The sequence below is a fragment of the Hyperolius riggenbachi genome, chromosome 3 (assembly GCF_040937935.1).
Source record: "Hyperolius riggenbachi isolate aHypRig1 chromosome 3, aHypRig1.pri, whole genome shotgun sequence".
Lineage (NCBI taxonomy): Eukaryota > Metazoa > Chordata > Amphibia > Anura > Hyperoliidae > Hyperolius > Hyperolius riggenbachi.
Genome location: NC_090648.1, coordinates 252,421,807 through 252,447,388, shown reverse-complemented (window position 1 = coordinate 252,447,388; position 25,582 = coordinate 252,421,807). Strand labels below are relative to the sequence as shown.

The window sequence follows — 25,582 nt, the reverse complement described above, 5'->3', positions numbered from 1 at the left end:
ATAGAGTGCATTTCTGTATAACATATGTGATAACAAGCATGTTACACAGCTATTCTTCATGCTATGAAAATAATGTGCATCTTATAATGTGCACGGTGTGCGTTGTGTTATGTCCATGTTATAGCATGGACGTTATGCAATGCGTGTGAACTGTCAGTTCCCATTTTAATGCCATGAAATTAAACTCACAGTTATTTACACATATAGGATGCGTTGATGCTTTTCAGGTGGCAGTAGCTATTCCACTCTATTGTGACACCAGAGGTTGCTCACTAACCCTGGCTGCCAGTTGCAACCATTGTTCCAGTTAGAGGGTTGGAAAACTCTCCTGCTCTTTCAGGGCATTTTCATTAGGCATCAGGAAAACACTGCTGCATATTGCAGCAGGATTTTTAATGCAATATAAACTCCAGCCGGCTGAGATGTTACAGCAGTGATGTGCAGGGTTGGAAGTGGTGGATTTCTACAGCTTTATCAATATGAAATTTAGTGTAAAAACTTCAAGCAAAATGTAAAAAAACTAATTTTTATCTATATTAAACGAATATACAATTGCACCTTTCCTCATCAGTATTCTTTTGTTTCTCCCAGCAGAATTCATGTGATGCGGACTCGGAGCACAAAGACACACTGATTTCAGCTATCAGGCTTTAACATTGTCAGCTGGGAATTAGCAGCTAAGAAAAACTAGGGAATCCTGTGTCTAGTAGGCAGTCATGACAGGATGCAGCTCCAATGACTCCTATACGCTTTGAAGTGCAGTAAAGCTAGAATGATACCATCACTATATGAAAAACTATTTTCAAGGTTTCTGCAAGCTTTTATGTTTTCATGTGACTCTTATTAGAGCAGGGTAAGGCATGGGAGGATTTTCTAAGAACCTGGATTTTTGACATTGGGAACGTGGCATTGATGACAGAAATAATAATTAGTCTGCTATTTCCTAAAAAAAAAAAATGAGCTACATATACATTCCATACACCAACGGTGTGGTGGGAATTGTTTTAAAAACCTTGAATGCAAAGGTTTTTGGAGGAAACAGCACATCAGGAAGTGCATCTAATGCCCATGAGCTAACACTGAAGTGGCAATTGATATAGTGTAGAACAAAACAGATCCCTCTTGAAGCCCAAACCTGCTTTTGTATCAATATAGATTTTATTTCCATTTGTTTGTTTGCTTTTGTAACTAAAAAAGTAGTGTTGGATCTTTTCTGTTTGTCCCTCCATGTGAGGAGCACTGATTTTCAGGCCGGGGACAAGCCCCATCATAAGCATCAAGTACAAAGGTATGTTGGTTTTTGGCTTGAATATCCATGATGTACTATGTAGGCATTTGATACCTGCATTGAAAAGGTAACTTTGAAATCCCTTAATTAGCACCCTTCCCCACAAATAGCTATGCCCAAACACACCTAACCTATCCTAACACTAGACTAATATAGGATAATAAACAGAGATGCCAGAAATAAAATACACTAAATTGAGTTTACAAGTGGGAGGCAATGGTGGATCTACATCCCAACAGATGACAATGGGTTTATTTCAGTATAGAACACAATTTACTGGAATTCTAATCCACTGTTGTGATGCATTTTGATGGGTCGAGCCCGCTTCCTCAGGCAATAAGGGAGTAACTGTGAGAAGTCTCTCAGTGCATGGCACCTCTGTGACAGACCAACTTCACTCCCTCCACATTCCCTTACACACAAATACATGGATGATCTTTGTAACCTCTACAAATAGTCATATTTACCTTACTTGATTGAAAATGCTGAAATGATCATATGTCCTTATCTGGTGCCATGCCAAAATTGTATGACACCAGAATCCACAGCTTTTTATAGTAAGAGACATGCAAGGAGGGTGGGGTTAAGGCATACTCACCTTTTCAGTATCAGATGATTCTGGCCCTTTATGGAACAGAGCCATCCTTTTTTTAATTTTTTTACACTGTAAACTGTAATGAATAGCGAGATGCCGCCACGCGGTCTGGCGGCAGGGCGGCTGTCTCCGCGTTTAGACTGGCGGTTTCCATACAGCAGCATGCGTCTGGTTTGCCTGGGCCTTCTAGTGCACTCAGGTGAAGAGTAGTGTTGGGCGAACATCTAGATGTTCGGGTTCGGGCCGAACAGGCCGAACATGGCCGCGATGTTCGGGTGTTCGACCCGAACTCCGAACATAATGGAAGTCAATGGGGACCCGAACTTTTGTGGTTTGTAAAGCCTCCTTACATGCTACATACCCCAAATTTACAGGGTATGTGCACCTTGGGAGTGGGTACAAGAGGAAAAAAAAATTAGCAAAAAGAGCTTATAGTTTTTGAGAAAATCGATTTTAAAGTTTCAAAGGGAAAACTGTCTTTTAAATGCGGGAAATGTCTGTTTTCTTTGCACAGGTAACATGTTTTTTGTCGGCATGCAGTCATAAATGTAATACATATAAGAGGTTCCAGGAAAAGGGACCGGTAACGCTAACCCAGCAGCAGCACACGTGATGGAACAGGAGGAGGGTGGCGCAGGAGGAGAAGAAGGCCACGCTTTGTGAGACACAACAACCCCGGCCTTGCATGAGGGCAAGAAGCGTGCGGATAGCAGGCTTTGTACCGCCATGCAGTCATAAATGTAATAAAGATAAGTGGTTCAATAAACAGGGACCACGCGGCAACGCTAACCCAGCAGCAGCAGACGTGATGGAACAGGAGCAGGCGCAGGAGGAGAAGGCCACGCTTTGTGAGACACAACAACCCAGGCCTTGCATGAGGGCAAGAAGCGTGCGGATAGCATGCTTTGTACCGCCATGCAGTCATAAATGTAATAAAGATAAGTGGTTCAATAAACAGGGACCACGCGGCAACGCTAACCCAGCAGCAGCAGACGTGATGGAACAGGAGGAGGCGCAGGAGGAGAAGGCCACGCTTTGTGAGACACAACAACCCAGGCCTTGCATGAGGGCAAGAAGCGTGCGGATAGCATGCTTTGTACCGCCATGCAGTCATAAATGTAATAAAGATAAGTGGTTCAATAAACAGGGACCACGCGGCAACGCTAACCCAGCAGCAGCAGACGTGATGGAACAGGAGCAGGCGCAGGAGGAGAAGGCCACGCTTTGTGAGACACAACAACCCAGGCCTTGCATGAGGGCAAGAAGCGTGCGGATAGCATGCTTTGTACCGCCATGCAGTCATAAATGTAATAAAGATAAGTGGTTCAATAAACAGGGACCACGCGGCAACGCTAACCCAGCAGCAGCAGACGTGATGGAACAGGAGGAGGCGCAGGAGGAGAAGGCCACGCTTTGTGAGACACAACAACCCAGGCCTTGCATGAGGGCAAGAAGCGTGCGGATAGCATGCTTTGTACCGCCATGCAGTCATAAATGTAATAAAGATAAGTGGTTCAATAAACAGGGACCACGCGGCAACGCTAACCCAGCAGCAGCAGACGTGATGGAACAGGAGCAGGCGCAGGAGGAGAAGGCCACGCTTTGTGAGACACAACAACCCAGGCCTTGCATGAGGGCAAGAAGCGTGCGGATAGCATGCTTTGTACCGCCATGCAGTCATAAATGTAATAAAGATAAGTGGTTCAATAAACAGGGACCACGCGGCAACGCTAACCCAGCAGCAGCAGACGTGATGGAACAGGAGCAGGCGCAGGAGGAGAAGGCCACGCTTTGTGAGACACAACAACCCAGGCCTTGCATGTGGACAAAAAGCGTGCGGATATAGCAGCAATGCTTTTTGCCGCCATGCAGTCATAAATGTAATACAGATGAGAGGTTCAATAAACAGGGCCCGGAAACGCAACACCATCCCAGATGCTCATTGGTCATGTTACTTGGTTGGGGTCCTGGAGTGTTGCGTAGTCATTTCCAATCCAGGATTGATTCATTTTAATTTGAGTCAGACGGTCTGCATTTTCTGTAGAGAGGCGGATACGCCGATCTGTGACGATGCCTCCGGCAGCACTGAAACAGCGTTCCGACATAACGCTGGCTGCCGGGCAAGCCAGCACCTCTATTGCGTACATTGCCAGTTCGTGCCAGGTGTCTAGCTTCGATACCCAATAGTTGAAGGGTGCAGATGGATGGTTCGACACAGCTACGCCATCTGACATGTAGTCCTTGACCATCTTCTCCAGGCGATCGGTGTTGGAGGTGGATCTGCACGCTTGCTGTTCAGTGGGCTGCGGCTGCATGGGTGTCAGAAAATTTTCCCACTCCAAGGACACTGCCGATACCATTCCCTTTTGGGTACTAGCTGCGGCTTGCGTTGTTTGCTGCCCTCCTGGTCGTCCTGGGTTTGCGGAAGTCAGTCTGTCTGCGTACAACTGGCTAGAGGAGGGGGAGGATGTCAATCTCCTCTCTAAAGTCTCCACAAGGGCCTGCTGGTATTCTTCCATTTTGACCTGTCTGACTCTTTCTTCAAGCAGTTTTGGAACATTGTGTTTGTACCGTGGATCCAGAAGGGTATAAACCCAGTAATTGGTGTTGTCCAGAATGCGCACAATGCGTGGGTCACGTTCAATTCAGTCTAGCATGAATTGAGCCATGTGTGCCAGAGTCCTACCAGAATCCTCATCATCCTCTTGTGAGCGTTGTGATAGTTGTTGTGATGCATCATAGTCGTCACCTTCCTCCTGGTCTGCTTCTGCTGACCATTCGCGTTGAATTGTGGAAGTCCAACGTGCACCGCTCTGGCCCTCGTCAGTGGTGGCATGAAATTCCTGCTCCAACTCCAGCTGTTCCTCCTCCTCTTCTTCGTCATAGCTGCTGGGGCCAGCGTTCCCTGAGGCGGATGGCCTGATGTTGGTACCATCACGCTGATCGTTTTCTCCTTCAGATTCCCCCAGTTGCATCATGACAGCTGTTTCCTTGATTTTTAACATCGACCTCTTCAGTAAACACAGCAGTGGTATGGTAATGCTGACTGAAGAGTTGTCACTGCTCACAAGCAACGTGGATTGCTCAAAATTTTGGAGGACTTGGCAGAGGTCCAACATGTTGGCCCAATCGGATCCACAGAAGCTTGGCAGCTGGCCGGATGCGCCTCGGTACTGCGCCGTCATGTACTGGACCACTGCACTCTTCTGCTCGCAAAAGCGGGCTAGCATGTGCAGCGTAGAATTCCAGCGCGTAGGGACATCACACAGCAAGCGATGGTGGGGGAGATTGAAGCGCTCCTGCATCTTGGCGAGTGCCCCAGAAGCAGTACTGGAATTTCTACAATGTTTGGACACTCGACGCACCTTCAACAGCAGATCGGGCACGCCTGGGTATGTCCTCAGGAACCGCTGAACTACTAGGTTCATCACGTGCGCCAGGCAAGGGATGTGTGTCAGCTTAGCCAACCTTAAAGCGCGAATGAGATTACTCCCATTATCACACACAACCATGCCCGGTTTCAGGTCCAGCGGTGCCAGCCACAAATCCGTCTGTTCCTTTATTCCCCTCCAAATTTCCTCCCCTGTGTGCTGCTTATCCCCAAGGCAGATTAGCTTCAGCAACGCTTGCTGACGCATGCCAACAGCTGTGCTGCACTGCTTCCACGATCCTACTGCTGCTGGGTTAGCGTTTCCGGATGAGGTACAGCTTTGAGATGCGTTGGAGGAGAAGGAGTCAGAGAGGTAGGTGCTGCTGTTATCCAGTGGGAGGGACGGCGCTGCAGCTGTTTGTGGCGTGGGCAACACCCGTGCCGTAGCAGGTGAGGAATCGCTGCCAGGCTCCACAAGGTTCACCCAGTGCGCGGTAAGGGAGATGTATCGACCCTGGCCGAACGCACTCGTCCAGGTGTCAGTGGTGAGGTGAACCTTGCAGGCAACGGCATTCTTCAAGCTTCGGGTTATTTTGCTGACCACGTGCTCATGCAACTCAGGCACTGCAGAGCGTGCAAAGTGGTAGCGGCTGGGAACCACGTAACATGGGATGGCCACTGACATCATGCCCTTGAAGCTGTTTGTCTCCACCAATCGATATGGCAGCATTTCGCAGGCCAGAAGCTTGGCTATGCTGGCTGTTACTGCCACGGCCCGGGGGTCATTTGCTGGCAATTTCCTCTTGCGCTCAAACATCTCCGACACAGACAACTGAACCGTAGCGCTGCACACGGAAGGGCTGTTGGTTGTTGTGTTTGATGAACACTGGGAGACCTCAAGAGCACTACTCCGGAAAGTGACAGTGTCAGCGTCGTCTGATGTTTGTGAATGTTGTGAACCACGCAATGGCTGGGCTACTGCTGCTGCTGAGGCGGGTCTGGTGGTGAGTCTGGTGAACCCAAGGGAGGCAGTGTTGTTTCTGGTACCCTGTCCTGACGCGTTTGCCCAAAGAGTGGGATGTTTGGATAGCATGTGACGGCTCATGCTGGTGGTGGAGAGTTTGTTAATATTTTTCCCCCTGCTCAGGCGGGTCTTGCACACCTTGCAAATCGCCATGGTAACATCCTCAGTGCAGTCTTCAAAGAAAGCCCAGACTTTGGAGCACCTGCCTCCTTGCTGGCGATTTCTGTTTGCTCCTCTTTTGCCTCTCACTTGAACTTCCACGCTTGTGGTGCCTGAAATTGCGCGCCGCCTACCTTGTGGCACAAGGCGAACTCGTGCAGCAGTGTGTTCTTCAACAGACTCATCTGTGCTGCTGCTACGACGGCGATGTTCTCGTTCACAAACAAAATCTGGGTCTCTGTCCACATTGTCCATACCCTCCTCTTCCATCTCCTCAAACTCGTCATATGTCATTGTGGGCCACCGCCGTGGAGTAGAGCTCCCCACAACAACCTCTGCGCAGCACACTCCAACGTCGTCTTCCAGATCTTGTCGGCCGACCTCCTGCAATTGCAACCCCTCCTGCCCAAATTGCTCTGGGATTTGGGTTTCCGAGTCCTCTTCGGACTCGCCTTGTATTTCAGTGCGCGGTGCATTTCCCACAGTTAACGGTTGTGAATCCAGGCACAACATTTCTGGCTGTTCCTCCATTGACCTTTGAAAGGTGGAAGTTTGTTGGGCTGGGAATAGCTCCTGCGAATACCCCATTGTGTCCTGAGGTAATTCATCGGACTGGTTATCTGGCAGTTGTGTGCGTGGTGTCGCTGCCGGTTGTGTCAGCTTTGTGCCCACTGGCTCCTTGTAACTGGCTGAGGACTCGGACCTCGTGCGTGATGTGCTGGTGCTGCTTAACCCACTGCTGGACGCTTGAGAGGTCATCCAAGTAATTATCTGGTCCTGTTCTTTTGGATTTGTGAGGGTTGTTGTCCTGGACAACATGGGCGGTATTGAGTGGGTTTTCTTGGGTGCTCCCCTGTGGCCTGTACGTGAACCGTCAGGGGAAACACCTCTTCCCTTGCCCCTCCCTCTTTCACCGGATTTCTTCCTCATTTCACTTATCCTTACAGTACACGCTGACTGGCAGCAGTACAGTGGCAGTACAGAAATGCTATACAGTACCACTATTCCCAGCAGCGACACAGAGCACAATGCTATACAGTGACGGGTGAGCGGTGTACCACTATTCCCAGCAGCGACACAGAGCACAATGCTATACAGTGACGGGTGAGCGGTGTACCACTATTCCCAGCAGCGACACAGAGCACAATGCTATACAGTGACGGGTGAGCGGTGTACCACTATTCCCAGCAGCGACACAGAGCACAATGCTATACAGTGGCGAACGAGCGGTGTACCACTATTCCCAGCAGACACAGAACAGTACACAGAATGCTATATAGTGTGGCTGAACGAGCGGTGTACCACTATTCCCAGCAGACACAGAACAGTACACAGAATGCTATATAGTGTGGCTGAACGAGCGGTGTACTACTGTTCCCAGCAGACACAGAACAGTACACAGAATGCTATATAGTGTGGCTGAACGAGCGGTGTACTACTGTTCCCAGCAGACACAGAACAGTACACAGAATGCTATATAGTGTGGCTGAACGAGCGGTGTACCACTGTTCCCAGCAGACACAGAACAGTACACAGAATGCTATATAGTGTGGCTGAACGAGCGGTGTACCACTGTTCCCAGCAGACACAGAACAGTACACAGAATGCTATATAGTGTGGCTGAACGAGCGGTGTACCACTATTCCCAGCAGACACAGAACAGTACACAGAATGCTATATAGTGTGGCTGAACGAGCGGTGTACTACTGTTCCCAGCAGACACAGAACAGTACACAGAATGCTATATAGTGTGGCTGAACGAGCGGTGTACTACTGTTCCCAGCAGACACAGAACAGTACACAGAATGCTATATAGTGTGGCTGAACGAGCGGTGTACCACTGTTCCCAGCAGACACAGAACAGTACACAGAATGCTATATAGTGTGGCTGAACGAGCGGTGTACTACTGTTCCCAGCAGACACAGAACAGTACACAGAATGCTATATAGTGTGGCTGAACGAGCGGTGTACTACTGTTCCCAGCAGACACAGAACAGTACACAGAATGCTATATAGTGTGGCTGAACGAGCGGTGTACTACTGTTCCCAGCAGACACAGAACAGTACACAGAATGCTATATAGTGTGGCTGAACGAGCGGTGTACCACTATTCCCAGCAGACACAGAACAGTACACAGAATGCTATATAGTGTGGCTGAACGAGCGGTGTACTACTGTTCCCAGCAGACACAGAACAGTACACAGAATGCTATATAGTGTGGCTGAACGAGCGGTGTACTACTGTTCCCAGCAGACACAGAACAGTACACAGAATGCTATATAGTGTGGCTGAACGAGCGGTGTACTACTGTTCCCAGCAGACACAGAACAGTACACAGAATGCTATATAGTGTGGCTGAACGAGCGGTGTACCACTGTTCCCAGCAGACACAGAACAGTACACAGAATGCTATATAGTGTGGCTGAACGAGCGGTGTACCACTGTTCCCAGCAGACACAGAACAGTACACAGAATGCTATATAGTGTGGCTGAACGAGCGGTGTACTACTGTTCCCAGCAGACACAGAACAGTACACAGAATGCTATATAGTGTGGCTGAACGAGCGGTGTACTACTGTTCCCAGCAGACACAGAACAGTACACAGAATGCTATATAGTGTGGCTGAACGAGCGGTGTACTACTGTTCCCAGCAGACACAGAACAGTACACAGAATGCTATATAGTGTGGCTGAACGAGCGGTGTACTACTGTTCCCAGCAGTGACACACAATGACTGGGGGGGACCCTGGCTAGCGTGGCTGGAGCGCGAACTACCCTGCCTGCCTACCCAAAGCTAAACCCACAGACAAATGGCGGAGATATGACGTGGTTCGGGTATTTATTTACCCGAACCACGTGACAGTTCGGCCAATCAGAGCGCGTTCGGGTCCGAACCACGTGACCCGTTCGGCCAATCACAGCGCTAGCCGAACGTTCGGGGAATGTTCGGCCATGCGCTCTTAGTTCGGCCATATGGCCGAACGGTTTGGCCGAGCACCGTCAGGTGTTCGGCCGAACTCGAACATCACCCGAACAGGGTGATGTTCTGCAGAACCCGAACAGTGGCGAACACTGTTCGCCCAACACTAGTGGAGAGCTACGCGTGCGCGCGCCAGGCGACAGGACATTTATACCAGCAGAAGGGGAATCAGTTGATCAGGCCGATCAGCTGATCCTAGCTGGACTCTGGATTGGCTGAGTGGCTCGGGCGGAGCTGCACAGCACTGCAGGTATATATAGACCCTGTTTGTCAGTTGCTGGTTGTCTGCCATTGTGAATACATACGTGTGAGCACTCAGACCTCAGTCAGATCCTACAGTGTGTTAGAACCAGGTGGACCTGGGAATTCACACTTAGCCAGATTACGCTCTTGTTATTACTGTGTCATTACTGTGTTATACTTTAGACCGTTCTGGGGTGTTGAGACCAAGGACCTCACACCCAAGCTTAGGATTACTGTGTCATTACTGTGTTATTCCTTAGACCAGTTCCGGGGTGTTGAGACCAAGGACCTCACACCCAATCTTAGGATTACTGTGTCATTACTGTGTTATACTTTAGACCAGTTCCGGGGTGTTGAGACCAAGAACCTCACACCCAAGCTTAGGATTACTGTGTCATTACTGTGTTATACTTTAGATCAGTTCCGGGGTGTTGAGACCAAGGACCTCACACCCAAGCTTAGGATTACTGTGTCATTACTGTTTTATTCCTTAGACCAGTTCCGGGGTGTTGAGACCAAGGACCTCACACCCAAGCTTAGGATTACTGTGTCATTGCTGTGTTATACTTTAGACTAGTTCCTGGGTGTCGAGACCAAGGACCTCACACCCCAGACTAGGATTGTGATTTATATCTGTTATGACCATTTGCTCTGTCTTCCCTTCTGGCTGTCACTCATCCCTCGAGTGTTCAGTCTGTCTGTACTACCCGTGACACTATTCCACCAAGCACCAAGTGTCAGTTAGCTGCAAGGACCTCTTGCTCATCAGAGAGTCCTTCCTGCAGTGCAGCCAGTGGCCTCTATCCCATTGGAGTCCCCTGGCTGCAGGCAGGGAATCACTGGCTGCCAGATTATCTCTATCTCCTCTCTTAAGGAGATAGTCCCTGCACAGCCGAGGGCCACCTGCCCCTCAGGTGGTCTTTTGCCGAAGTTATCTGTGTCTCCCGCCCCACGGGAGATAGCCTTCAGTTGCACCAAACTCTTACACTTCTTTAGATGTCCAGAGGTTAGTCATACTTGTATTATTGGTGATTCTGCAGATCATCCATAATCAGGTATACATCTGTATTGTTGATGATTCTGCAGATCATCAATAATCAGATTCTCTCTATGTGCTGACACCGATCGTTACATAAACACTGTGATCGGCTCACAGTGATCACAGGGTAAAGAGCCAATGAAATTAACTCATGAGTGGTGTATGCAGCTCGGCTATCTGTATGACAGCTAAGCAAGCGGGCTGCAGCAGTGCCAGAGTGACTAGAGCGGCGTGATTGCGCATCAGTGAGTATTTAAAATTGACTCCCTGACATAAACAGGAGGACATAGATTTCAACTAGCTCAGTCTGGAGAGGGTTAAAAATAATGTATTTCCTTTTTAAAAGATTAATCTATGTGAAACTAGCAGCATTATTCACCAACAGACCAGAATAGACATTTATTTACCTCATGCTATAAATGTTAAGATTTTGCATGGACCCGCTGAAACTTGAGAACCTTTACAACTCCATAACAACTGTGAAGGATAGTCTGGCATGTTAACATGATGATGGCGATGGTTATGTTTATTAATGTTATTATTGTCATTATTTGTACTCCTTCCATTACTATTATTATTACTACAACCACGATAACCCCACAATCCAGAGATACCTGGTTTAAGTGATACCAGGTCATTCAGATTAAAATGTATACCACTAACACATCTAAAGTAAGATCTAATGAAAAGCATAATCTGTCATTCTGTCTACAAAAAGAACATTTAACCCGCTCACCAGCCACTAAAAGTGATAGGAAAAATTACACAGTACGAAACTGTTTGAAAAGACATTTATCATATCGCGGGTATTTTAAACAAACTGACCTTTCTCATATTTTTGTTTAAATCAACCAGGTTGAGCATATAGATGTGATCTTTCGCTCCGAGGAACAGGCGACCCCTCTCTTCATCTAGCAGCAGGGTCTGAAAGCCCAAACCATCCGGCGTGGAATCCAGCAATGGGACACAGCTGTTTGACAGAAGAAGGTCTGTGGGAAAAAAATATGCAAACTTTGAAATGAAATTGTTTACTTATTAATTGTTTCTAATGTCAGCTCAGCATAAAGGTTGTAAATCAGAAAAATCAAGTTTACATAACATTCTAGTGTATTCCATAAGTTTATTTCTACTATTTTACCATATAGGCTCTTATTCAGTTCACTTTTTCTCCTAAGTTTTCCCCTCAGTAATATTTTGCACCTTATCAAGAAAATACCTTTTTAAGCCACCAGCAAGCTAGAGGCTATGCAGAGCCAGAAGAGACACATCAACACATGCACTGACTCAACTGCACTGTCACTGCACACAAGATAAACCTGAGGCTCACTCTGTTCTGCACTCGAGAAAGAGGGGAGAAGCAAGGCCAGCCCAAGATTGCTACAGTAGGGCCAACTAGAGGGGGCGGTGCTGAGTGGCTTGAGTCATAATAGAGGTGGTGCGAGCCGCGGAGCAATGGCGACGCTATACGTAGCGTTTGGGACTGGAGTAAGTATCCACAGCAGCTGGCACACATGGGCCCCTGCAACCACAGGCCCTACTCCAATGTACTTGTTGCATGATACAGTACATATGTGCTTACTATTTTTTTTTTTTTTTTTATCAGGAATAAATGTTCAACTATTCATGGAAAAGTAATCAATGCTGTCCATGAAACTTAGCCATGGCAGGGGAACAGAGGATCATAGAGGACCGGCACAGGGCAGGACAGCTACAGTGGGCTGGGAGAAGCCCCAGGTACGTGAATCTCTTTTTCAGCAATTCGTTTAGGTACACTTTAAAGGAAATAAATATGAAAGGCTCCATCCATATCCCTCTCACTTCAGGTGTCTTTTTAAGTTGGGAGTAGTCATTGGACTGGACACAAGTCCTTTTTTTAAATGAGTATACCTCACAGGCAACAATGAGATCTGCCTAGCACACACACATAGTTTTCTGACATTTTTTTTTTTTTAGCAGTAATGGACATTTGTTCATTATGAAGATACCCACTGCTATACTAAAGATGAATTTAGAGCTCAGAAAAATGCTAGTCTCAAGATGACACCAATGATATATATTCCTTCCAGGACAAGCTCTTGTGCAATCTTTGTTTATACTGCTTTTCCAACAAATATTTCCAACGTCATCTGCTAACAGAGGAGCATGTAAGTCTGGCCAGCATTACTTAATAAAAGATAAACAAATAAAAACAAACTAAGTTAAAAAAGAAAAGTCACACACACACAATCTCATACACTGCTGCAAATAAGCATTTACACTTTAGTGTAGAATTTTGTTTCTTCGTTTTCAAACATTAGGATAAATCCAATTGACATTTTGACATTAAATAACAAGTACTGGATTTAGACAACATGCATTACTCATACTATGAATTCTAAGACTTGGCGGACTAGTGCCGTGGCATACTCAGTCCACAGTGTAATCAAAATCAGAGTTGAGTTATGAAACAACAGTGTTTGAAAACTGCTGCAAAGATGCAGTGCTTACATATGATTATGAATCTATGACTCTAAACAGATCTTGCTGCAGTACACACTTTTAATAACTTTTGCCTGAAATAAGCATTACTGATCATTCCAGGAGACAGCTTACAATCTCTGCACAGACATGCTACTTATATTCAGCTATTCAGCTGTGATAAAACCAATATTTTCCTAATGCCTTACAGTAACGCACCCTCCATAAGCATACCCCTATCTCTAGGCTTATCACTAACCCCCCCCCCCCCCCCTCCTAAAATAATATCCTTCCTAAACCTAACCTACACCTAACACTAACCTAACTTTCCTGTTATCTATGTTCTTCAAGAGGAACTGTTGCGAAAATCTTAAAATTTAGAACACATACAAATAAGAAGTACATTTCTCCCAGAGTAAAATGGGCCTTAAATTACTTTTCTCCTATGTTGCTGTCACTTACAGTAAGAAGTAGAAATCTGACATTACCGACAGATTTTGGACTAGCCCATCTTCTCATGGTGGGAGTTCTCAGGGTTTTCTTTATTTTTAAATTAGTGAATGGCAGTTGCTCCGTCCAACTGCCAAAATAGTGTACTGCGTGCATGGAGGCTGGCCAGCATCTTTGTACAAATCTTTTTCAGGGAATGTCTTTATAAAGAATAAAGGCCATGCTGAGAATCCCCTATGGAGAGATGGACTAGCCCAAAACATGTTGGTAATGTCAGATTTCTACTACTTACAGTAAGTGTCAGCAATATAGGAGAAAAGTAATTTGTGGCTCACTTTACTCTAGGAGAAATGTACTTCTTATTTGTATGTGTTTTACATTTTAAGAGTTTGCGACAGTTCCTCTTTCACTTACCCTATCCTTTCACACTAACCTACCTTAGGCTAATTATGCATATTTTCAGAGTTTTGGTATATCATAGTCAAGCCCCGGTGCTGATATCTGGAGCTTGGCTATATAACAGCTGAACACCAGCACAGCATATTATCAACTTGCTAGCCAACATTAGCCAAGCACCAACTATTGAATAGCCATTATTAGATGTAGAAGGAGGCACGCCACAGGTAGGAACTTGCATTCACATTTAACCTCCAGAGCGGTATGCCCGACACTGTGTCGGGCATGCCGCTCGCTAGCCTCAGGAGTCCCCCAGTATAAGTTTAACAGATTGCATGCCTGCAAAAGGTTTAGCTAGCACTAGGCTAGCTAGTATAGGTGGCCAGCACTCCCCGATCGCCCTCGATCCCCCCAATTCAGCCGCTTATACATTACCCAGCCTGGGGTACAGCGATCGGCGCAGCCTCCCCACAAAGCTCCGGTCTTCTCTATGGGGAACATTGTGACTGCGCATGACGCCAGGATGGAGGTGATGTCATGATGTCATGTACGATCCTCCCCATAGAGAAGACCGGAACTTTGCGGGGAGGCTGCACCGATGGCTGGAACCAGGCTGGGTAATGTATAAGCGGCTGCATCGGGGGGATTGAAGGCAATCGGTGGGTGCTGGCCACCTATACTAGCTAGCCTAGGCATGCAATCTGTTAAATTTATACGGGGGTCTCTGAGGCTGCGAAACATTACGCCGTTCAGGAGATAAATAGCAATGTCAGTACACTACATGTTACGAGCTCCGCCCTTCATCACCTGATGTAGGGCGTAGTAAAATTTTAGTAAAATTACAGATATTCTACTTTTGGGCTGTGTTTAATATAATCACCTGATGAAGGGCGGAGCCCGTAACATGTAGTGTACTGACATTGCTATTAAACATGAATGCAAGTTTCTGCCTGTGGAGTGCCTCCTTCTACATCTAATAACCAACTATTAACCTCCCTGGCGGTAAGCCGCCAGGATCTCAATGCAGAGTATAGTGTGCAGCAGGCATTTTTATTCACCTCCGGGGGGATCCAGCCGTCAGTAGCCATTCTCCTTCCTGTCCTCAGAGGCTCTGAATCACTCTGGTGAAATCGCCATCAGTGATCTCACTACAGAGTTACAGCACCAACCGGAGAACAGAGGGAAAATTGCAGCACTGGAGCCCGAGGAGGTGAGTGAGTGCTGGGGCTGCTGCAGGCATTTGGGTGGCATGCTCCTACTATCTACCATTTTCATATAAAAACTGATAAACTTATATATTTTGCCTTTACACAGATGGTTTCAGGAACAATACTCTTAATATAAAAACAAGCTGCAAAGCATACATCTAAAAAGGTAACTACGTAAGTTTGAGCGCCAAGGTAAGGCGCAAGTAGAATTTTGGTAAAATGTACAGATATTCTACTTTTGGGCTGTGTTTAATATGATAGTAGAATCTTGGCACTTTTGACTGATATTTTACTATATCTAAACATAACTGTATTCTCACACCAAACCCATCCTCCCCCATTCACAGTTTCTGCCAGTATCAGCAACACCTTCACCGCTAAACTCACACACCGCTTATCTCTGTGCTGCCTAATTACAATATTTATCAGGTGCCTCCAGTGCCCAAATAACCCACTGGGTAACTGCCTTAGCTGCAATTAACATTGCAGTCTAAGCGGTTCCCATTTTACTGAAGCGCCGGAAGCCCCCAAATTACCTGCTTTGGTCTGCAAATGCTTCCAGTTCCATTTTTTTAAAGAAGGCTTAGCAACACATCCTTTTACAACTTCAAAGCCATATAGTGTCAGATACACCGCTCCACTAGTGATTTTAAAGTTCCATGAAATATTCAATGCTAAAAAAATATATTTCAGTTCATCTCCAAATCCAGAAACAGTTTAAGAACAGCTGTAGTTGCTACAACCGCCAGATTTTGGAATACCAAAATTGTATAAATTATCAGACTACTGTGGCAGTGCTCAGTCAGGGGAAACAACAACTCTGCTCATTTATTACTGGAGGACCAGAGGTTTATACTCCCCCCCCCCCCCCCCTTCCCCAGTGACCAGGCCATTTTTTTACAATTGGGCACTGCACTTCACAACCTTAACGGTTTATTGCTCAGTCATACAACTTAGCGCCCACATGAATTTTACCTCCTTTTCTTCTCACAAATAGGGCTTTCTTTTGGTGGTATCTGATTGCTATTGCAATTCTTAGTTTATATTTCATTAATAAAAATTAAAAAAAACAATTTTTTTATCCCTCCCTTCCCCTCTAAATTGGCCCTACACTATGATACATACACTACACTACATACATAGACATCTGCCTAAGGTAGGGATTAGATTGTCAGCCCATCAGAGGGACAGTTAAGTGACAAGAGAATCCTCTGTGCAGTGCTGCATATGATGCCAGTGCTTTATTTACATTTTGGGCAGCACGGTGGCGTAGTGATTAGCTCTCTCGCCTTGCAGCGCTGAGTCCTTGGTTCGAATCCTAGCCAGGGCACTATCTGCAAAGAGTTTGTATGTTCTCTCCGTGTCTGCGTGGGTCTCCACTCCAGTTTCCTCCCACATTCCAAAAACATACGGATAAGTTAATTGGCTCCCCCTAAAAATTGGCCCTAGACTACAGTACTTACACTACATAATATAGACATATGGCAATGGTAGGGATTAGATTGTGAGCTCCTTTGAGGGATAGTTAGTGACAAAATATATATATATACACTGTACAGCGCTGCGTAATATGCCGGCGCTATATAAAAACTAAATAATAATAATAATTTAAAGTTTAAAGGGAACCAGAGATGAACGATTCACACAAAATAAACATATCAGTTGATAGCTTGTAAAGAATAAATGCTCTACCTGATAATTTTGCCACCCTGGTGTGCCTTCTTGAGTGTTTTTTTTTTCCATTATTGCTCCAGGAAAAATCCAATATGGTATATAGTATAAGCTGTTCTGGATGTGCTGTCTAGCCTCTATGAGACTATAGACAAGCAGGACTGCTGCTGCTGCCTTTCATCTGCGTGCTTTTAACTTTATTATTCTGGCATGCTGTGTGGCTGCCTGTAGGAAGTGTCTCTCATAGAAATTAAACTGCATACAGTAGATAATGACAGACTGCACAGTGCACACAGATACACTTGTCTGTTTCGGAGCATCTTTCTCGGCAGCAGCAGCCCCTCCCATGTCATCAGAGCTCTAAGTATGCAACACAGGAAAGCTGAGCCATAAGGGGGCAGACTTGGGCTTGAAAAGACTCCACAGAAGATTGACTCAGCTGTAATGATTCCTAGACTGAATACTCAGTCGGGGATTCTTATCACAGCTGATAACAGACAGATTAGGCAGAGAAGAATAAAACTAAAAGCATGATAGGTGTTTACTGTCATGTTCCCACAGATAAATGTAATAAAGTACATGAGGGTGCTTCGTCTCTGGTTCTCTTTAACCAGTTCACCCCCAAGGGTTTTTATCCTAACGGACCAGAGCAATTTTCAGTTGTCAGCGCTCCTCCCTTTTATTCCCTAATAACTTTATTACTACTTATCACAAGAAAATGATCTATACCTCGTTTTTTTCGCCACCAATTAGGCTTTCTGTGGATAGTACATTTTGCTAAGAATTTTTTTATTCTAAATGCATTTTAATGAGAAAAACAGAAAAAAATAAAAAAAATCATTATTTCTCAGTGTTCAGCCTTTATAGTTTTAAAATTAAACATTCTCCTGTGGATAAAACAAACACGTTTTATTTGCCCAGTGGTCCCGATAATTAAACCGTTTAGATTATGTCCCTACCACAATGTATGGCGACAGTATATTATTTTGAAATATAAGTGGTTATTTTTCTGTTTGTTCTGGCCATAATTACAAGCCCCTATGTAATAAATTAAAATTAATTTTCCCCCATAAAATATAGAATAAAAAAAGCTGAGTCCCTAAGGCAACTATTTATTTATTTTTTTAAGCTGATTTTTTTTTTTTACAAGTGTTTTTTTTGGGGGGGAGGGTTGGAAGTGTAATTTTATTAATGATGTGTATATACTTGAAAATGTATGTATTTTGTAGATGTAATATACTTTTTGGCCACAAGATGGCGCTAGTGAACACTCATAGGACGTGTTCACTTTTTTTTTTTTTTTTTACACACTTTATTAAACTGTTACATTTCCTGTTTATGTGAATGGACGTAGCCGCTGTTCGCGGTCACGTCCATTCACTCCAGGCACTGCGATTGGGTAGAGGACTGTTCAGTCCTCTTCCCCAATCGCCCAGCACGGGATCCCGACGGTAATGGCGGCGGTAGCGGCGGACACACGGCGGTAGCAGCGGCGGGAATGCGCGACGTATTAAAACGTCATGTTGCTGTTAATAGCGGTAAGCATGACGTTTTAATACGTTAGGATGGCGGTAAATGGTTAAAGAGACACTGAAGCGAAAAAAAATATATGATATAATGAATTGGTTGTGTACTATGAATAATGACTGGAAGATTAGCAGCAAAGAAAATATTCTCATATTTTTATTTTCAGGTATATAGTGTTTTTTCTAACATTGCATCATTCTCTAATATGTGCAGATTACACAACACTCAGCACTCAAAATGATTCTTTCAGAGCAGTCTGTGAACTAATGACCTCTCCTCTGGCAGAGGAAAAGTAAAAAATTAACTAACAGTTGAGATAATAAAAGTCAGAAAACAGCCCTCTCCACGACTTTGAAAGTCATAGAGCTTAATGTTTTTTTTGTATAGAGATAACAACTGGAGTTTCTTAAATCTTCCTGTACTGGAAACAATTAGACTGATGTATCTGATCTTAATGTTTTATTTCTTAGCTGTACTACACATACAAATCATAATATCATAATTTTTTTTCGCTTCAGTGTCTCTTTAACTGCGAAAGAAAGCAGCCTGCCAGCTCTGATCAGTCAATGGCAGGCTGATCGCTGTGTCTGGCAGTGTTTACTGACGGGAGCTCATGCTTGTGCGAGTTTCCGTCAAATCTGCCTCTCGCGAGATGACACCATATGGCAGAGGAGCAATAGAGCCACTCTGCTGCCGCCATATGGCATTAGGCAGTCCTCAAGAGGTTAAATACAAAAACTGGGTACCATCAATGTACTTTCCTTGCAGATTCTGAATGCTTGGAACACAACACAAGACACGTTTTATGTAGCTTTTAAAAGACAGTTTTGTAATATTACAGTTTTTGACACAGAATAATGCAAATACAATATTACATTACAGTATTTCTTATTCAATTACATATTTATAGCTGTTAAAAATGACTTGGCAGGTCTGTAATGCAGGGGAGCAGTGTATGATCCTGCCTTGCACCGATGGGATGTAAAACATCAGTGTTTAGTTACAAAGGGCAACCTTTATAAACAGAGTGAGAAAATTTAGGAGCGTTTACACCGATAGTATTTATATCTCATGAACTTGACACACACTGACAGCCAATTAATAGGTCATAGTAAGAAATGAGACAACTAACTAAAAGAAATGTAACAATTACACTTTGTCCTATGCATTAATAGGTAATTACTGAATAATATTATAATGAAACCACTTAAGCTAATATCGTTAAATTACAAAATGAATCGCTACACAATCCATTTTGTAATGTTATTAAAGTGATCTCTCCGTTTAAGTGTCCAGATGCTGCAACTTTATAATACTGATAGAAGATACAAACTAAGCTTATGAAAACCATGGCAACCGTGTGTAGCTTGCTGTGTTATTGGTTATAGGATCACTCAAAGGTCTGCACAAATCAGGAATTAAATTTCATGAACTCCATTGCCTCTAGTCATCCAGTTACTGCAATTGCCTATTCACTGACAAAGATAAAGGAAATGCATATATGTCAGGGATAGGCATAAATACAAGATTAGGTGTTTGGGTGGCAAAAAGTTAAACAAAAGGTTAAAGGAATACTATTGAACTTAACACATTTCTGTCAGTAGTATAAATCAAAATTGCATTAACAGCTAGTGCAAACACAGCATATCTTTTTGCTGTGCAATGTTTCTATTTCTTTTAATTTACCTTTTAAACGGATCCCCTGACAAGCTGACGGCGTCGGCTAATGGGGCAGCTCATTATGTCAGAGGGGATTCCTTTTTACAGTGCCGTAGTGTATTATACTATTTTCACGTTTCCCCATGCTATTCATTATTATTCATTACCATATTCTAGGTTTCCCCAACACTATTCAGCATGCCAGGCATCTGTCACCGTAGCCTGCTATGAGGAGCGAGAGACAAACGCTCTCGCTCCTATTCTGCCCAGCTAATCTCCCCAGAACCAGAAGGAGACTTCCGTGTGTCGGGCTCTGGCTGCCGCCGCATTAGTTGTGTTGTCATCGCTACGCAACGGCAACCATATACGCTGGAGGAGGGCGCATCATTGCTCCTTCCCTTCGGCTCCTGCTTCTGATACGCAGCGATGACAAAACAACTAATGCGGCGGCCTGGGCAATGCCGCCGCATTAGTTGTTTTGTCATCGCTGCGTATCAGAAGCAGGAGCCGAAGGGAAGGAGCAATGATGCGCCCTCCTCCAGCGTATATGGTTGCCGTTGCGTAGCGATGACAACACAACTAATGCGGCGGCAGCCAGAGCCCGACACACGGAAGTCTCCTTCTGGTTCTGGGGAGATTAGCTGGGCAGAATAGGAGCGAGAGCGTTTGTCTCTCGCTCCTCATAGCAGGCTACGGTGACAGATGCCTGGCATGCTGAATAGTGTTGGGGAAACCTAGAATATGGTAATGAATAATAATGAATAGCATGGGGAAACGTGAAAATAGTATAATACACTACGGCACTGTAAAAAGGAATCCCCTCTGACATAATGAGCTGCCCCATTAGCCGACGCCGTCAGCTTGTCAGGGGATCCGTTTAAAAGGTAAATTAAAAGAAATAGAAACATTGCACAGCAAAAAGATATGCTGTGTTTGCACTAGCTGTTAATGCAATTTTGATTTATACTACTGACAGAAATGGGTTAAGTTCAATAGTATTCCTTTAAGTGCAAAGATATTGGGCTGCAACAGAAACAAAAAAAAATATGTGTAAGCTTTGCATAAATGTTAGACTGAGATTGGCCAAAGTTCACAACTGAGACAGGTAATTATAATGCACACTCACACCTGTTACTTTTGGTGCACTATAATGACCAGCTGTGGAATTAGGGTGCATGTATTTAGTGGTGGTATTTATTCCAGCCCCCTGTAGTACATGGGCTCCCTTTTTGTCAATCCGATCCCATCTGTTCTTCCGCTGTCAGGTCCGATAGTCGAGAACTACTGCCCTGGCCACATACCTCCTTGGTTGCAATCCCATCCCCAGGGGCTTTTTGTGCTTTCACTGTTAGTTAAGGCATAACCCGTGCATACATGGTATTCCCTGACTTGTTCAGTCACAGACTTTATTGGAGCTGACAGTAGCGGAAGGGATGGGCCCACGGACTACTGGGGGGTGGGGGGGGGGGGGTAACTTGATATCCAGAGATTTTTTTAATGCAGTGGTTCATACTACATATGACTTGAGTGTCAGTTTTTGAAAAAGCACTGCAGGTGAAATTTTGTATCACCTTACTACACAGCACTACTGAAATGGCTGAAAATCACACAAGGAAACAAACTAAAAACGTGAGAACACCAAAAATGTTCACTGGCAATACAAATTAGTCAAAAATGGAAAGCATTTATAAAGTGAACTAGATGCAATACAGTTTTCTGTTGTAATATCTAAGATCTAAAATGCTATCCTAGTGTGGAAACAATAGTGTATACTATAAAATACCCTTTTCTATTGACTGTTCCCAGGTTATGCTTTTATGAGCTCCATATTTTCCATATTACTGAGCCCACATTATATTTTATGAAATTTCGCAACACCTGCTTCACCCACAGACTTTGTTTGGCCATAGCGTTTTGGAATGGATCTCCGGGATTTCACTTTAATTCCATAGCTAGGAAAAACAAGTTCAATTTAAACACTCCACTTATAAGTAATTTGTTATGTGCTTTTATCAGGGTTCATGGATACCTGATCTGTACCAAAGAAAACTAATTACAATAGTTCCCATTAGTCAGAAACTATCCATTATCCTTGGACGGCTAATTAATATTTAATTGTGAATGCGATAGCTCAAGTTTTCCTATTTCTAATAACACATTATAGAGAGAAAATGGGCCCATAAGGTATTTATTAGGTTAAAAGAAAGTCGAGCTCTTAAGATTTTCAGACACGGCTAACGAAGCAGAGATTAACGCCAAATCAATAAGGGACTATGTAAAATGCAAAGATTGGAAAAGGCTATAAAGTCCTTTTTTCATCTGGGTTTCATCTGTTAGAGTCCATCAAAGATTAAAAGATGATCAAAGATATTTTAGACAACAGAAATACATTAAGCAGAGCTACTTCCAGCGACATGTAACATGAATCTGCTTTTAACATCTTTGAAGTTTAATTCCAGATTTAAATTTCGCTTTCATAAGCATATATAGCATTAATTAATGTTTATTTATTCATTTTTAGAGGTATAAATAGAAAGATTCAAAGAAAACATGAACATCAGGGTGAATACAGCTCTTGTTACTACTTTGTAACTACATGCAAAACATAAAGAAATTAAAAACATAGCAAAATGGGAAAGACAAAATAGAAATGTGTATTATTAGCAAAAAATTGTCACTTTTTACATAACGACAATTCATTTTGCATTCAAATTGATACAAATTTGACATTGATATTGAAAATAAATGAAATTTTATATTTGACAATTTTACTTCTAATGTAATTGACTAACTACTTAAAGAGAATCTGTACTCTAAAATTTTTACAGCAAAAAGCATACCATTCTATTCATTATGTTCTCCTGGGCCCCTCTGTGCTGTTTCTGCCACTCCCTACTGCAAACCTGGCTTGTAATTAACAGTTTTAGGCAGTGTTTACAAACAAACTAACCAGCTTCTGATAGGCTCACATAAGCAGAGTGTGTGAGTCATACAGAGCCTGCAGGGGGCCGGGAGGGGGTGTGTATAGCTTCTACCAATCACAAGCAGCCCTGCACATTCCACACATTCCAGCTTTAGCCTGACTGTGCCGACAGAAGAAAACAGATTAGATCATATAACAGAGATAACACAGCCACTGTGCAATTAGGAAAAGCTGCAGTAAGCCAGAGCACATTAGAACAGGCAAAGGAACTTATAGGATAGAAGAACTAAGGCTGAAAAGTTTGTTACAGAGTCTCTTTAAGGAGTCTTACAAGACCCTTTTAGCAGCATATTCAGTCCTAGAGCGCCAATACAAATAGCATCAAAAGCAGCCTGTTACTTTAATAATGTGTCAGTCAAAATAATGCAACATACAGTTCAATAAAATATATGGAATAACTAGATTTGACATTATACTAATGCATTATTTTAATCCAATGGTTCACATCTTTTATATGTCATATTGTACTACAAAACTAGTCACTTACTGACACACCATGATTGCACATATAATGATACTAAAGATAAAAAACACATACTATCATCACAACATTAAAGATGAACTGTAGTGTAAATAATGTAATTAATAAAATTGCTCTTTTTTAACAATATTCATTTATAGGTGACATCCTTAGCCCTGGCAGGTAATCTCTATGGAATGTTTGGTTATCGAGAGCTCCAAAGCAGTACAAAATAAACCTGGTCTCCCAGAATTATCTGCAGTAGAGAATTCCACATAGCTAATCAGCCTAGGCCAAACATCACTGGTAGGGCAGGGCTACATACCAATATACAACAATAGAATTACCATAAAACCGGCTACATAAATAATTTACTACAGTGCCTCTTTAGGAAATAAGCATGTCTTACTTGTTAGAAAGTTGCCTGGGCAGGGAAGGCTGACCTATAAAATTAGATGACTGTCTTGCTAGTTGGCTTGACTTGCTTGGTTTTGCTGGTTTTGCTTTCTGTACTGGCATTGATGGGCTGGAACTGACCTTGCTTAGCTTGTGCTGGGCTGGCCTAGCATTGATTAATTGTGCTGGCTGAGACTGCAGCATAGGACTGGTTCCTCATACTAGTTTACCATTGATTACTGTTGCTGGCTGCTGGTATGGACCTTGTATTCCTGGAAGGTGCAGGCTCCTGGTAATTACTTGGCCTTGTTGGCTAGTGCTGGCTGCTAACCTGGCATTGTTGACATGAACTAATGTGTGGTGGTGGTCTGAAATAGCTAGAATACCTATCATGATATGTGATGTGGGATACAGATTTTCTACTAAGTCCAGCCCAATATGTTCTTTGTCTAGTGTATAATCTAGTGTGAAATTAGTGTATTGAGAGAGACTTACTGCTTGCCCCGGCAAAGCATCAGCCGCCGGGGCTCCCCATTGGTTCACAGGCTGAGCCATTTTCATTGGTCCAGCCTGTGAACCAATGAGGAGCCCCGGCGGCTGATTCAAAGATGCTTTGCCAGGACTCTGTTATTAGCGAGTGTAATTACAGTAACTCATACACTGTAATTTCACAGCGGGGACTTGCGGCAAGATGCGGCGGGTGTAAAGCGGCGGTAGGGAAATTGCTAACAATTATCTTTTCAGCTACATGGGTGGTTGCGGAGACGAGCGGCGGTTGGCGGGGAGCTCTGGGGGTCTCCTTTTTAAAGCAGACCTCCAGATGCAGTGGCGGAAAATGGCGGCGGATGTTCGGCGGTGGATGTGCACATGTGTGGGGAGCAAGGCCGTGGTGCTGATGGACAGCACCACAGGGTAAACCTCGCTCCTCATCGCCTGGTAATAGGGAGCATCGCTCAGGCTTTCACCTGAGTAATGCTCCCTAACGATCGGCCATCACAGTGAAAACTGGCAATAGGATTTGCCGGTAATCCTCGTGCGATGGCAAGGTGATAAGTAGCTCGCATCTGCAAGCTACTTATCACCTTGAATAGCATCAGGCCCATTGTGTCTTAAGTTGAACATTAGGTGAAAATGATCTGTTTGCATAGGAGAAGACATACAGAGCAGTACGGATTTCTTTATTTTATCAATGCATGAGCAGTAACAACTTGAAAAAATAAATCAACAAAAAAGTATCACTGAGAGATCCTTGAGTTGCATGTGACTTTCTTCCAGAAAACCATGTGGACAACAGGATGGAAACAAAGTGATTGATCTCTGTGCTAAAAGGGTATTGCGTACAGACAGTATGCAAAATGTCAGTGGGAAGGAAACAGGACTAAAAAAAACAGTTCCTTCAATCATCCAAGATGTATGTACAGTCTGCTTAAAGCAGTGATCAAATAACCAAGCCATACAGACTACTACTGTTAAATATAGTAAATGATAATTAGTCCATTTCAAATAGAGCGATGGTCTGATTTCCATGCACACCAGCAGTGGCAAGTCTTAGCAAGTCATTACTCTCAGTTCAGGTTTCCGAGTAAAATTAAACTTCACCTACTGCTCCACTGCTTCTAACCGCTGTATGTCGTAACACAGAGGTCCCATTGTAGCAGCTGAGGATTCCTGAAG

General features: G+C 44.1%; 1 protein-coding gene across 2 annotated transcripts in view; it reads right to left on the bottom strand.

The window, feature by feature from the left end:
• SEMA3D (semaphorin 3D) overlaps window positions 1–25,582 on the bottom strand; it is a 231,829-nt gene that overhangs the window by 128,542 nt on the left and 77,705 nt on the right. For both annotated transcript variants that reach the window (XM_068276170.1, XM_068276171.1), the window contains exon 3: window positions 11,527–11,690. In XM_068276170.1, coding sequence (XP_068132271.1) covers window positions 11,527–11,690 — 164 coding nt within the window. The remainder of the gene's footprint in view (window positions 1–11,526; window positions 11,691–25,582) is intronic.